The following is a 12,774-nucleotide window of genomic DNA, read 5'->3' as shown; positions in this document are numbered from 1 at the left end:
TAAATTCAAAGTTCTCAAATATTTAACTTTTTATATTTAATTTTTTAAAATTAACACATGTAATACATGAATCCCACGATTAATAACATATAAATAAAAATAATGATACATTAATCATTTGACATGTGATTAACCATTGTTAACTCGCAATGTTAGTTAAAAGGATTCATTTTATACATTTTATGGTTAGAAAATATCAACCATGTATAAAATTCCTTAGAAGAACTTACGGTAGTATTTTTTTTTTTTTACCAGCGATAAGGACGATTTATGTAATTTTATCTAATAAATAATAATAAATATCCCACATAAATCCTTAAAACTAAATCATCAAAACAAAGAGCGAGGACAAATTCAGTCCAAAACTAATATACCACTACATTCTCCTTCTCCACTTCTTTGCCTCTCTTTCTCTCTCTACAGACCTTCGTCGCACCAGTTGTATACCATAAGCCTCCTCTGCTTCTTCCATATCATCTTCTATACCTACCTAACAACGTTTTCCATTCTTCATACTTCCTCATCTTTTGAAGAAACCCTGTTATTTTCCTGTGACTTTTGGGTTGCAATTTTATACTTTGTGTTGCTTGTCGATAATTAGCGATTTTTTCTGCCTGTAAATTGGGGTTTGAATTGGAAATTCCAAGATATAATTACTTCCAATCTGGGCGTTTTCCTCTTGATGCTGGTATTTTAATCTGATCAAGTTCAATTTATTTTTTATGGACGATGATTGAAAAGTTTCTTTGTCACTGTTGTTGCGAACCCTTTTCTTTCTTTTTTCTCACTCTCCTTTTGGGCGTGTGTAATTAGTGATCAGCTATGAGAGAACGAAAGTGGAGGCATTGATTGAGTTTGATGATGGAAGAAAAGGGTGGAGAGGCAGGAGATGATCAGGGCTCTGGATGGCTGAAAGTGAAAAAGGTGTCGTAATTTCCGGAAATAATCAATGTTCTACCTGGATATAAGTGCATTTTATTTCTTTTCTTCTTGATTAATTTTAAAATCTGATGATTTTGAGAACGGTTAGTGAAGGCTTACCAATCTTCAAATGGTGTGCTACTTGAAAGCTATGTTCTTTATGATTAACTTTAAATGCACTATGTGTATTGTTTTCCTCTGTTAACTTCCTTCTCATGGTTGTTACTTCATGATTTGTACTGTTAGCATATTTATGTTGATATGATGATGTATGAGGTTTTGAGGCTTTTCTTAGGCTTCTCTATTGCTTGATGACATAACTGTGGTGAAGATTGTAAAAGTTAACCTTGTCTTTTAGAAACATTTGTTTACATTTTATCAAACTAATAATCACCATAAAAATTGAGGCTTTAAACTAGGTAGCTACATGTTTTGGATTACAATTGCTCCTAGGTATTCTTAGAGTGAAGTTCCTTGTATCCTCCATCTTTTAATCTTGTGTTAATGAATACTTTCTCTTACCTCTTTCTAACGCCTACCACGTTGATGTAATGAATTGCCTTTATTCATTTTAGTACACAAGTTTGGAATTTTTATACGTAGAGGTTTACAATGAACCCAATCAAGTAAAACATTATGAGTATACAAAGATGTTCTTTCAATCTTTCTTTGTTATTGTTAACCCAATATGTTAGGTTTCATTCACGAGACTGAGTTAGAAAAATGATAGAAGAATGAATAAATTAGATAAGCGCCAAAATTCTAGAAACAGTTTCATGGAAGAAAGGAAAAAAAAGCTGTTTATCCTATTAATTTTACTAAGAAGAAAAGACCCTCTTCTATGAACCTGAGACCTTAGTTTTGGATTTTCACCTTACAGTCAATATGTGGGAACAAATTGAAGCATATTGTCCAGAGGAAAGAAAAGAAGTTGACTACATATAATATATTTGTGCAACTTAAGCTCTAGTGAGAAGAAAAGAAGAAATTATAGGGTTAAAACTAATGTTTGTTATTGCAACTTTAATCCTAGTACTTGCATAGTTGCATAGATCAATCAATTAAGATATCATGTCCTAGAAGTCCTATTTGTTTTGATACTCTTTCTTATATCGGGCATATATGTTATAAAGCCCCAAAGTAAATGCCTTAACTCTTTCTTTTCTTGCTTTTTTTCAGAAGCATAGAAGAAATTCAAAGTTTTCTTTCCAAGGATGGGTGGGAGGACTCTCAAGGAAACATAATTCAAATGTTATAGTCCACGAGCCTTGTAATGTACAACACATGACTTCAAATGTTAGCTCTATTGAATTGGATTTAAGTAACAAGGACTCCCCTGCACCTGATTCGGATGCTTCAAATAATACTCAAGTCCCTACTAAAGATGAGAGGGTGTGAACTACCTTGATAAGTGTGTAGTTAGCCATGCTGATGATCATAAAACCAGTCATGATCCAGAGCTTCCTCAAATTCCATAATCTTGATGTTTTTCCAAAGATTAAGTGGGGTAATTTGGATGATGGTGCTTTGGTATCAACTGTTTGTAACACTACTAGGATTGACATCAAATTTGGTGATATTGAGGTTACAGAAGACGATTCAGCATCAAGCTTGCCACTTTCTACTGAAACCATGAGGGAAATTGTCCCAACCATTGAATAAGACGCAAAATCTCGGGAATTTGAAGAGGTGAAGGAGGTATCCTCAGAAGAGGTCAAAGTCGTTAGTAAAAGTGATGATGTTTCTCAATAACTCGATACAGGTTTAAAGATTGAAAATCTTGAATCACAGGGATCAGAAACTCTTAAAAATTCAACCTTTTTGAAAGATACCGATACAACTACCGAGATACCTAAAGATTCTACCCCAATTGAAAATTCCAATAATAAAGAAACAACTTCAATTCTCAATGACTTATCAGAAGTTCATATTATGAGTGCAATTGGACCCGGTGAAATTGAAGCTGGGGAGAGTAAAGAACGGTTTTGCCAACGACTTTGGTGCTTTCTCTTTGAGAATCTTAACCGAGCAGTTGACGAACTGTATCTTCTATGTGAACTAGAATGTGATAAAGATCAAATGAAAGAAGCTGTTCTTGTTCTTGAAGAAGCAGCATCCGATTTCAAAGACCTGAATTCAAGAGTCCAAGAATTTGAAAAAGTCAAAAAGTCATCCGATAATCCACCAATCACGATGAAGTCCGAGCAACGAAGACCAAACGCGCTCTCATGGGAGGTTCGGCGTATGACAACCTCACCACACCGGGCCGAAATACTATCTTCATCACTCGAAGCTTTCAAGAAAATCCAACAAGAACGAGCCTCCATGAACAAAGATTTTACTAAAACCGGGTTTCTTGATTTGAATAAACGCTTCACAAGAACCGATAGAACAAGTAATGCTAAAGAACAAGTGAAACGAACCGGGGTTGCAATAAAAAAGAACACCGACCCGGGAAAGAACAAGAAAGAAACAACCGGATCTTCAGAACCCGAGAAACCGGGCCCACGTAAAGACAACGTTAAATCGACGGATTAACCGAATAAAAAACCAAATTTCATGTCTTCCAAATCAATGGATGCATGGAAGCAAAAAAGAATCTGGGAAGATATACTAACATCACCGTATGCATCGACCCGTTTTTCACATTCCTCGGGTATGGGTCGAAAAAGCACGGAGTGGGCCTGTATCCTACACGATAAATTAATGTCTCCCAACAAGAAGAAAAAAAACATCTCTCGATTTAAAAAAAGAAGCCGAAGAAAAACACGCGCGTGCAACCCGTATTAGAAATGAGCTTGAAAATGAGCGCTTACAAAAGCTTCAAAAAAGCACAAAAAAGTTAAACCGCGTGAACGAATGGCAAGCGGTCCGTAGCACGCGGCTCCGTGAGGGGATACACGGGGACAAGAGCACAAAAGTTAATGAAGTTCGGTTTATTACTTCATTAAATGAAGAAAACAAGAAACTAATGCTGTTACAAAAGTATCAAGATTCGGAGTCGAGAAGAGCGGAGAAGTTGAAAGATATGAAATCGAAGCAGAAAGAGGATATGGCGAGAGAAGAAGTGGTTTTGGAAAGGAAGAAGCTTGTGGAAGCTGAAAAGATGCAAAGGCTTGTAGAGACACAGAGGAAAAAGGAAGAAGCTTTGTTGAGAAGGGAAGAGGAAAGAAAGGCATCGAGTGCAGCACGTGAAGCGAAAGTGATGGATTAGATGAGGAGGCGAGGGGTTTTGGTGAAAGCCCAACAGGAAGAGGCTGAGCTTTTGGCTCAGAAGTTGGCTGAAAGGCTTAGGGAAAGTGAACAGAGGAGAAAGTTTTATTTGGAACAAATTAGGGAGAGAGCTTCCATGGATTTTAGGGATCAAACTTTGCCTTTGTTGAGACGGTTTTTGAATAAAGAGGAGGGCGGCGAAGGGGCGGTGGTTGCTGGCGGGAATGTGGCGGTGCAGCAGTTGTTGAAGAGGAGGATTAAGAAGCTTAGGCAGAGGTTAATGGCTTTGAAGTATGAGTTGTCGGAGGTGTTTATTGGTGGTGAAAGTAGGGTGGCGGTTGGAACTGCACGGGCGAAAATTGGGTGGTGGCTTCAAGAGCTTCAAAGACATCGGCAGGCGAGGAAAGAAGGGGCGGCGAGTATTGGCCTTGTAACTACTGATATAATTAAGGTACTTGTTTCTTTTAATATTCAGGATATGACATGACAGAGCAGGTTGTACTGTGTTTGAGTTTGACCTGCATTGGACTGGAACCGAGACTCACACTGTTATGTCCATTGGACAACAATTTCTTTTCTTTTTTTTTTTTGCTAAGATTATTTAATGATAATTTATGGATTAGTTTTTGGAGGGAAAGGAGCCTGAGCTGCATGCTTCTCGCCACTTGTTGATTTTATTGCTTCAGCTCTACCAGCATCAAACACATCCAAACCGGAAGCCAGCCAAGTAACAATATACTTCTTGAGACTCTTGAGGGTAATATTGTCATTACCCGCAAACCGAAGCTACTTTCTTGCAGAAAACCTTCTACCACCAATGATACCCATGTTAGCAGCTGCCCTTGAAAACTTCATCAAAATCACAGCATCATCGTCTTCAAACACCGCGGCTAGTAAAATCCTAATCGAAAATTCTGATGCAATAACGGAAGTTTTGGACTGTGGCGGTGGTAATCGGTCATTCCGGTTCCGATGATCGCCAGAATCAGATGCAAGATGGTTTGATAGAGCTTGTGATAGCGTATCAAGTTATTCATCGATTGAGGGATCTTTTTGCGCTTTATGATCGGCCACAAGTGGAAGGCTCTCGTTTCCCTTCATCGATTCTTTTAGGTATCAATTTGTTGGTGATATTGAGTTTCAGATTTGGGGTTGTGGGTTCCATCGATTGGGAATCGTATATGCCGGAGAATGAAACTCAAGAGACTAAAACTTCGGAATGGGAATCAAAGTTGCTGCAAGATGTGCCAGAGGATAGACCGTTGGATGATTTGTGTAAGAAGGAGGAGAAGAACACGGTGGTGGTGGTGGATGGTGAACAAAGGAATGGAATCAAAGGGGGACATAAACAGCTGTGGCATATCTTCTTTCTGCTATATCGGAAACAGGTTTAGTTTGTCTCCCATCTTTGTTGACAGCTGTGTTATTGCAGGCTAATAGCAGATTGTCATCTGAGCAGGTAGGTAACTTACCGATTTGTTTGAAAAAAACATTGGATTATTATTCTAATGTTATAATCATATGCAGGGTTCATATGTTCTTCCGAGTAATTTTGAGGAAGTAGCAACTGGGGTGTTGAAGGTTTTGAATAATTTAGCTTTGATTGATATCAACTTCATCCAGATGATGCTAGTAAGTAAAAAAAAAAAATAGTACACTTTTGTTTCTATGTATCATCTATCTTGATTTTTGGTATATGGGGTATGATTGTGTGTTTGTTTGATCTGAACACCAGGCAAGACCAGACCTATTCATCTGATGAGTTATCTTCTTTCTCATTGCACCACCAAGTGGGGAGCAGCTACAGATCAGGTGATGTTTTGTTTTGAAATTAAATCATATAATCCTGACTTGTTAAGACTTTACAGGAAAAAATTATTTGATCTATTAAGGCATATTCTTTCTGCATTAAGTTAAAAGAAACACAGAATATATAGCTTATCCGGTTAAGTCTTGTCCCCATTAAGTCAAAAAGAAATGTGAAGATTTGCATGATATGTTTCAGACTGGTTTGCTTCTGCTTGAATCTTTGTTGCTTCTTGGATACTTTGCCATGTTCCACCCCGAGAATCAAGCTGTTCTTTGGTGGGGAAAGAGCCCCACCATTCTTCACAAGGTCAGCTAAAAAATTTATATGCATGTATTCATAATGACAATTTTTTTTTTTTAAATAAATAAATAAGTCATGATTTGGTTGTTACACACACAAACACAGGTGTGCGATCTGCCATTTGTGTTCTTCAGTGACCCGGAATTGATGCCAGTGTTGGCTGGAACACTGGTAGCTGCATGCTTCGGGAGTGAGCAGAACAAAGGAGTTGTCCAGCAAGAACTTAGCATAGAGATGCTTCTCTCCTTGCTCAAATCCTGCAAAAATGCCTCCCAACTCAACCCTTTGTCCTCTACTACTGTTCCTAATGAGTCGGCCGAGTCAACTCAGTCGGGTCCCGAGACAAGAAAACTTCATGGTGACAATACCACCTCTCAAAGATCAAATCGGATGAATACAAGAAGCACACGACTCCAATCAGGAAAAACTGGTTCCACACTTGGAAACACCAATAATAATAATAGGAATCAGAAAGATAACAACAACAACTCAAGTAGTAATAATAATAGGGTTTGTGAGTCCAATTATTCAGAAAGTTGCTCCAATCTGATGCTCCATTCAAGATTCCCCACTACCTTCATTGACAGAGCAGAATTCTTCTTTTCAACAGAATCACCGCTTTAAATGTAAATGAAAATTTGAGAATTCTTGAAAGCAACTTTTTGAAATCAAACCAATTCCCAAATCTCTCTCCAATAACAGACTGGCTTCTAATTCTATTTTCATCTTTCTTGATTGTGCTTTCCAATTTCACATGGTGTGCATATAACAAATATATAAAAAACTCTATAATTTTTTTTTTTTTTTTTTCCAAAGATAATTAAAATCCCAGTGAGGATACAGAATACAGGAATATGATTATACGTATTATAATTTGGATTCAGAGATCATTTCGAAAGCACCAACAAGCGCTTTGACTCGGCTCTTCCTGGTTTGAATAAGCTTACTAGCGGTCTCTTCAATCACATTATTTAAACCCGAATGTTGTTTATTCTTATTCTTTTCCACTTCTTGAGCTTTAAGAACCACATTCACTAACTTACTACTTCCCTGACGTTGTAACCCACCACCAGAAGGCATTCTCCTCAAACTTCCCCTCTTATCATCATCATCATCTTGATTTTGGTTTTGATTTTTTTCATCCAACGCTTGTTGCCTTAACTTATGCTTAGTTGGAGTGCTACACCCAGAAGACTGCGCATCAACAATCTTCCCTTGCTTAAGTTTGATCTTCTGAGGCAAATTATCTCCGTTTTCCTTCACCAACTTTCCAACCCGCCTCGGTGTTTCTGGTTTCTTTCCTCCTGAACCACCGTTGCTTTGAATTTGATCATGGCTTCTTAGGGTTTCATCTTTCTTTGAAGTTGAAGGGGTCTCCGATTCATTACCATCATCACTTCTTAGGGTTTCATCTTTCTGAGTTTCATTGGAATCATTTGCAATTACTTTCTCATCGGAAGTTGAAATACGAGTTTCATCGCTCTTTTCTTCAACAGGTTTTGCGGGCTTTGACTTTCTTGAACCATGGTCAACCAATGGCTTTTGGGGTTTTGAAGTCTGCACCTTTTTAGAAAAGTTGCCATTTTCCAATGTTTTCACAGAGTTTGCTTTTGAATTTGAATTTGGATCTTTTTTTGGTTCGATCTTTTTACTGCTACTCCTAGATCTGGTCAAACCTGGAGCTGGTGGTTGATCAAGAACATCACCCAAACCACCGGTGGGTAGGAGGATCTCACTGTAACGCCTTCTATGGGTTGTTGAAGGTGGGATATAAAACGGATCGGTTGACTTTATCTTGGACTTTGACTTCAAGAAATTTTGTTTTTTGGGTTCCATGGGGAGAGGTTTGAGAAGGGAAGCGCTGTTGGTCTTGACATCTTTAGTGGAATGTTTGGGGATTAATTGTGTAAAGATTCTCTTGGAAATTGGAGGAGTTTTGTTTGATTTTTCGGGTTTGCAGTTGTCGTGGCAGGAGGACACTGGATCTTTGAGATATCGACTTGAAACGTCTGTGTATTCAAAGGCTAAGTTCCCTGTTGAGTGTCTTCTTGAGTGCTTGTCAGGCACGATTTTTTCCATGCCAATGTGAAGCAGTGTCTTCAACACCAACATAAAATCTGTTCATTCACAATCAATAACATTTTTTATATTCATAATTGAAATGTTTTTGACAAATATTATAAATAAATGTGATATCGCTTAAGATTTGATTCCAAGGTTAAATCTTGATTCTTACAAAAAATCGTATCGTAAATAACCACGCTACAAATTGATGCATGCTAGATTACAGAAAACAAACGAATCCAATTTAAGGTTTTGGCTAGATTTTATGGGCCCTTTTTTTTCAGAAAAAGAAAAAGAACGTATTAATAAAATCTTGAAAAACATACATACCTTTTATGGAAAATAACGATGAAGATCTAAACCCAAGAACTTGAGAGGAAGAAGGTTTCTACTTTAGGTTTGAAAGGAAGAAAATTTTCTTTGTTGCGTTGCATTTGCATGAGAGACACCCAAACATCTCTTTCTATTTTTAGAAGAAACCTCCCAACATATTCCAAATTCCCATTTTATGTTTGCCTTTTTATTTGGTTTATATTAAACTGAATTTACAGGCATGGAATAAAACGAAACCAAAACATATAAACCACCATTAAATTATATTCACAAGAAAATGTCCTTTTTTACATACAGGAAATCGAAAAGACAGTTGACATGGACAAACACGAGAAACAATACACACACTTAATTGACAATTTCTGAAACAAGCCAATCAAGACCAGGGTACGCGAAATACAAAACAAGAAAAGATGGAACAGCAAACAGAATAGTGACAAGAATATACAAAAGCAATATTGCTATACTTGCAGGAATTGCATAAACAACAATAACCAAAAACATAAAAATCAACGGAAACTTAGCCGTTAAATTAACAAAAAACATCAACGACTTACGAAGCGACAAATGGATCCTTTCCGGTGCACCGGACCCATGAACCCGTGGGCCGACAGACCCGGTTTGACAAACAGGGTGATGATGATGATTGTCCAAATAAGAGGAATGAGACTTGATGACTCGATCACCATTTAAGCTCTCAACCATCCAAACAAGAAAGTAATTCTTGCGAGGAAACTTGAGGGTTCCTTTGTAAAGGATCCGAAATGATAAATTATTGCACCAGGGGCAAGAAATGAAAAATGGGAGGTGAAGTGGGAAACTTGGGAGGAGTTTTATAACAGACGATTGTAACCCTAGGACACAGTTTTTACACAGGGTGTGGCCACATAATAAAACGTAGGGCACATTTTCTACTATATTGAAGGATTCACAGCAAATTGGGCATTCTAGACCTTCACCTTCTTCTTGGATGTTGTTATCTATGGAGATCTCATCATCTGATTCTGAGCAATCTGAACAAGGTGCTTCATTAGGTCTTAGAGATTTGTTACTAGCAATGGCTTTTGAACCAAAACTCCACATTTTTTCTCTGGAATTCTTATTTCATACCTGCAAAATCTAGATTTTTTCAAGAAATGAATCAATCACTTCCAATAAAGTAGCCTCACAGAAGTAACAAAATCAATATCAATATTATATTATAAAGCATGATTTTAACAGCATCATAAACAAGATAAAGCTATTGAGCACAATGCTTCGTCAAAGATTCTGAATATAGCCTATGGGGTTTGATTGCATAATTCATTCAAGTAAGTTGAAAGCCTTATTCACAAATTTAGAAGGGAAAGCCTGATTTAAGATAGAGTATGGAAAGTTTCTTCAGGTAGTTTGCCCTTTGCTAATTGCTTTAAGTTCTGATAAGAAAACGATTGACAATCAACGATACGTTTAAAACTGTATCAAAGAGCCATATATAAGATTGTACCCACACCTCTTTCAGGTAAGCTTAAAGTGTGATCTATAAGTTTTAAAGCTCCTTCAAAATGACAAGAAAACGGTAAGTAATCGAACTACCAGCAGCGCTCAAAAAATCATGAAACCCTACAGAGCATTCATAAAAGTTCCGGCACTCGACTTCACAGATACCAATTTAACTTCGAAGAATCCGATGAGGCGATGATCCTAGATAAAAACCTAATTAATTCTTATAAAATACGAAGATAGAAAACACCGATTTTATGCGATAACACTGAAGAAGTACGGAAGCTAATTATATCAAAGCTTACCTGATGATTATAATATGACGAACATCGAAGGTAACGCCGGAATCAGAGATCCGATTCACGAACAAAGAATCTGTCTCTGTCTCTTGAAGGTCGATTCTCTCTCTAGAAAACGATAGATGGCAAAAAAATCTAAGGAATGAAGATGATTAGACGAAATGAAAGTAATCTACTCTGTTTGGGCTTACAAATTGTTCGGGTTGAGCCCAATTGCTTAGCCCGATTATTGTTTATATATATATATATATATATATATGGTTAGGTTCAAATAAAAATACTATTTAATGTTAGAACACTATTTTATGTTAGTATCCTACTATGTAATTTGTGAATATTACATATGTTCACATGTGGATATAATATGTTATTTAGATATGAATTACAAACTTGCTTAGAACCTCAAAATGACGTATTACATGTATTCATTTGTGAATATTACCTATATTTATTTGTGAATATTACATGTATTCGCATGTGAATATATTTTTTTATATATTATTCACATATGAATTACATACTTGCTTTGTGTTTTTTAAAAGATATGCATTGATTCTCGTGTAAAAGCATATTCACTTGTGAAGATTACGTGATATATTTAGTTTATTCATTTCATCGAATAGTTGGCGTGCAAATAAATTAATTTATATAACTATGGTAAAAAATTCACAATTGAAGCCAATAATTACAAAACAAATCATATCCTATCAACATCGATTAACAATCAATAGGTTTATATCAAAAATTGTTAAAAAAAAATGTACGAAAAATGAAGTTTTTCAAACTTGAAAAACGATCTTAAAAAAATTCTTCAAATATATGGTTATGTTGATGAACTTTTGATTTATATATGTTGTTTGATATTGGTGAAGGTTCCTTTGATGAAGTTTCGATGATCGGTGATCGCTAAATGATGTGACATCGATAAATATGAATTATTTTTAATGATTTTGCTTGATGTCAACGAAACTTGACAATATTGAATCACGATTTACACCTAATAGTACGAATAAATATTTTTAGTGACGAATCACAACATTTTGATGAATAAACGAAGATTTTGATGAAGAGTTGATGTTTTTATAAGTGTCGATGTCTTTTTTTATGAAGAACGGGTGACTTTGATAGCGAATAAGTAGTAGAACGTATGATATCGATGAAAAACACAGAGGAACAATCGAGATGAATGAATAATAGATGGTATCTGTGATTGAAGGTTAATATATCATATTTACAAATTTGCTACCGTGTATTTTATGCTAAAATGCTCATTAAATGATTGACTGAAAATGATTCCTCCATTCTCAACCTTTTTTTATTTTCTCAATTAAACTTACTTCTCTCTCTCTCTCTCTCTCTATATATATATATATATATATATATATATATATATATATATATATATATATATATATATATATATATTGGAAAAGTGAATATGTGGTTGTCATGTATGTAATATTAGGTACAGAACCATCAAAATTGACATCATTTTGATTAAATAAACACAATTTGTTTCATTATTAGCTTTTTTCTGTTGCTTTTGAGTTCATATTATTTCTGATTTCATAATCTATCCTCAATATCTATGTATTTCGAATGTGTTTTTATATTATACCTCTAGTAGGCTTTTCATAACTTTCTTTTACACCAACCATATGTATACTTGCATGGTTGTTTTTGATGTGTTATGGGAAAAAACTATTGGATTTTTAATGAATAATTTCAATCTTTTACTATAGTTTTCTATTTTAAATTTGAAAATGAAGATTTATAGGTAGTTGATAATGTGTTTTTATACATGGGTTGTGTTGCAAATTTTAAAATTTAAAACTCCATAAAAGTATGTACAAACCCTATTATCTAGTCTAATAGAGAATATAAGAAAGATGGTATCATGTTAGAAAGATTTGATTGTATTTTGTTAAAACTATATAGTTTTTAATGGTTCTATATCTAATATTAACTACATAAGAAACCACATATTTCCTAAGTCCATATATATATATATATATATATATATATATATATATATATATATATATATATATATATATATATATATATATATATATATATGTGAAAGGGTTATATGGAAAACAAAAAAACCCTAGAAATCATAAAAATACATAAAAAATACTTCGAGATCACAATTTTTTTTTGACTTTATATTCTTAAAAATCGCTGCTTTTTATATAAACTCACAGAAAAAAAAATCGATTATTTATTTATTTTTTTGGTTTTTTTTTCAAAAAAAATTCAACGAATTTATATAAAAAGGTGCGGTTTTAAAGAATATAAAGTCAAAAATTATTTGTGATCTCTAAGTATTTTTTATGCATTTTAATGATT

At 35.0% G+C, this 12,774-nt stretch overlaps 2 protein-coding genes and 1 pseudogene across 6 annotated transcripts; 1 reads left to right on the top strand and 2 right to left on the bottom strand.

The window, feature by feature from the left end:
• The first annotated feature begins 347 nt into the window (after nucleotides 1-347).
• On the top strand, nucleotides 348-6,929 carry LOC145004937 (uncharacterized; annotated as a pseudogene). The gene is made up of 8 exons (XR_013662473.1): nucleotides 348-688; nucleotides 814-924; nucleotides 2,101-4,585; nucleotides 4,758-5,593; nucleotides 5,662-5,766; nucleotides 5,875-5,946; nucleotides 6,140-6,250; nucleotides 6,350-6,929. The product of XR_013662473.1 is annotated as an uncharacterized LOC145004937 (transcript).
• Nucleotides 6,930-7,082: 153 nt separating this feature from the next.
• Nucleotides 7,083-8,791, bottom strand: LOC145004601 (uncharacterized). Its single transcript, XM_078963589.1, has 2 exons — nucleotides 8,639-8,791; nucleotides 7,083-8,361 (listed from the first exon to the last, which is right to left on the bottom strand). The coding sequence occupies exon 2, from the start codon at nucleotides 8,354-8,356 to the stop codon at nucleotides 7,112-7,114; it is 1,245 nt and encodes a 414-aa protein (XP_078819715.1). The 5' UTR covers nucleotides 8,357-8,361; nucleotides 8,639-8,791; the 3' UTR covers nucleotides 7,083-7,111.
• A 94-nt stretch (nucleotides 8,792-8,885) lies between these two features.
• LOC145004690 (uncharacterized) lies at nucleotides 8,886-10,574 on the bottom strand. 4 transcript variants are annotated; one of them, XM_078963764.1, is made up of 4 exons: nucleotides 10,429-10,574; nucleotides 10,248-10,324; nucleotides 10,134-10,178; nucleotides 8,886-9,760 (listed from the first exon to the last, which is right to left on the bottom strand). In XM_078963764.1, the coding sequence occupies exon 4, from the start codon at nucleotides 9,722-9,724 to the stop codon at nucleotides 8,990-8,992; it is 735 nt and encodes a 244-aa protein (XP_078819890.1). In that variant the 5' UTR covers nucleotides 9,725-9,760; nucleotides 10,134-10,178; nucleotides 10,248-10,324; nucleotides 10,429-10,574; the 3' UTR covers nucleotides 8,886-8,989. The 4 variants fall into 4 exon arrangements, with proteins under 4 accessions (XP_078819890.1, XP_078819958.1, XP_078820027.1 ...); XM_078963832.1 differs by having other exon boundaries at nucleotides 8,886-9,751; nucleotides 10,134-10,324; XM_078963901.1 differs by lacking the exons at nucleotides 10,134-10,178; nucleotides 10,248-10,324 and having other exon boundaries at nucleotides 8,886-9,751; nucleotides 10,429-10,573.
• Between the last annotated feature and the right edge of the window lie 2,200 nt (nucleotides 10,575-12,774).

The sequence above is a fragment of the Lactuca saligna genome, chromosome 1 (assembly GCF_052625555.1).
Source record: "Lactuca saligna cultivar CGN05327 chromosome 1, ASM5262555v1, whole genome shotgun sequence".
Taxonomy (NCBI): Eukaryota; Viridiplantae; Streptophyta; class Magnoliopsida; order Asterales; family Asteraceae; genus Lactuca; species Lactuca saligna.
Note: the sequence above shows the minus strand (reverse complement) of the source record. Positions and strands in the feature narration are given on the sequence as shown.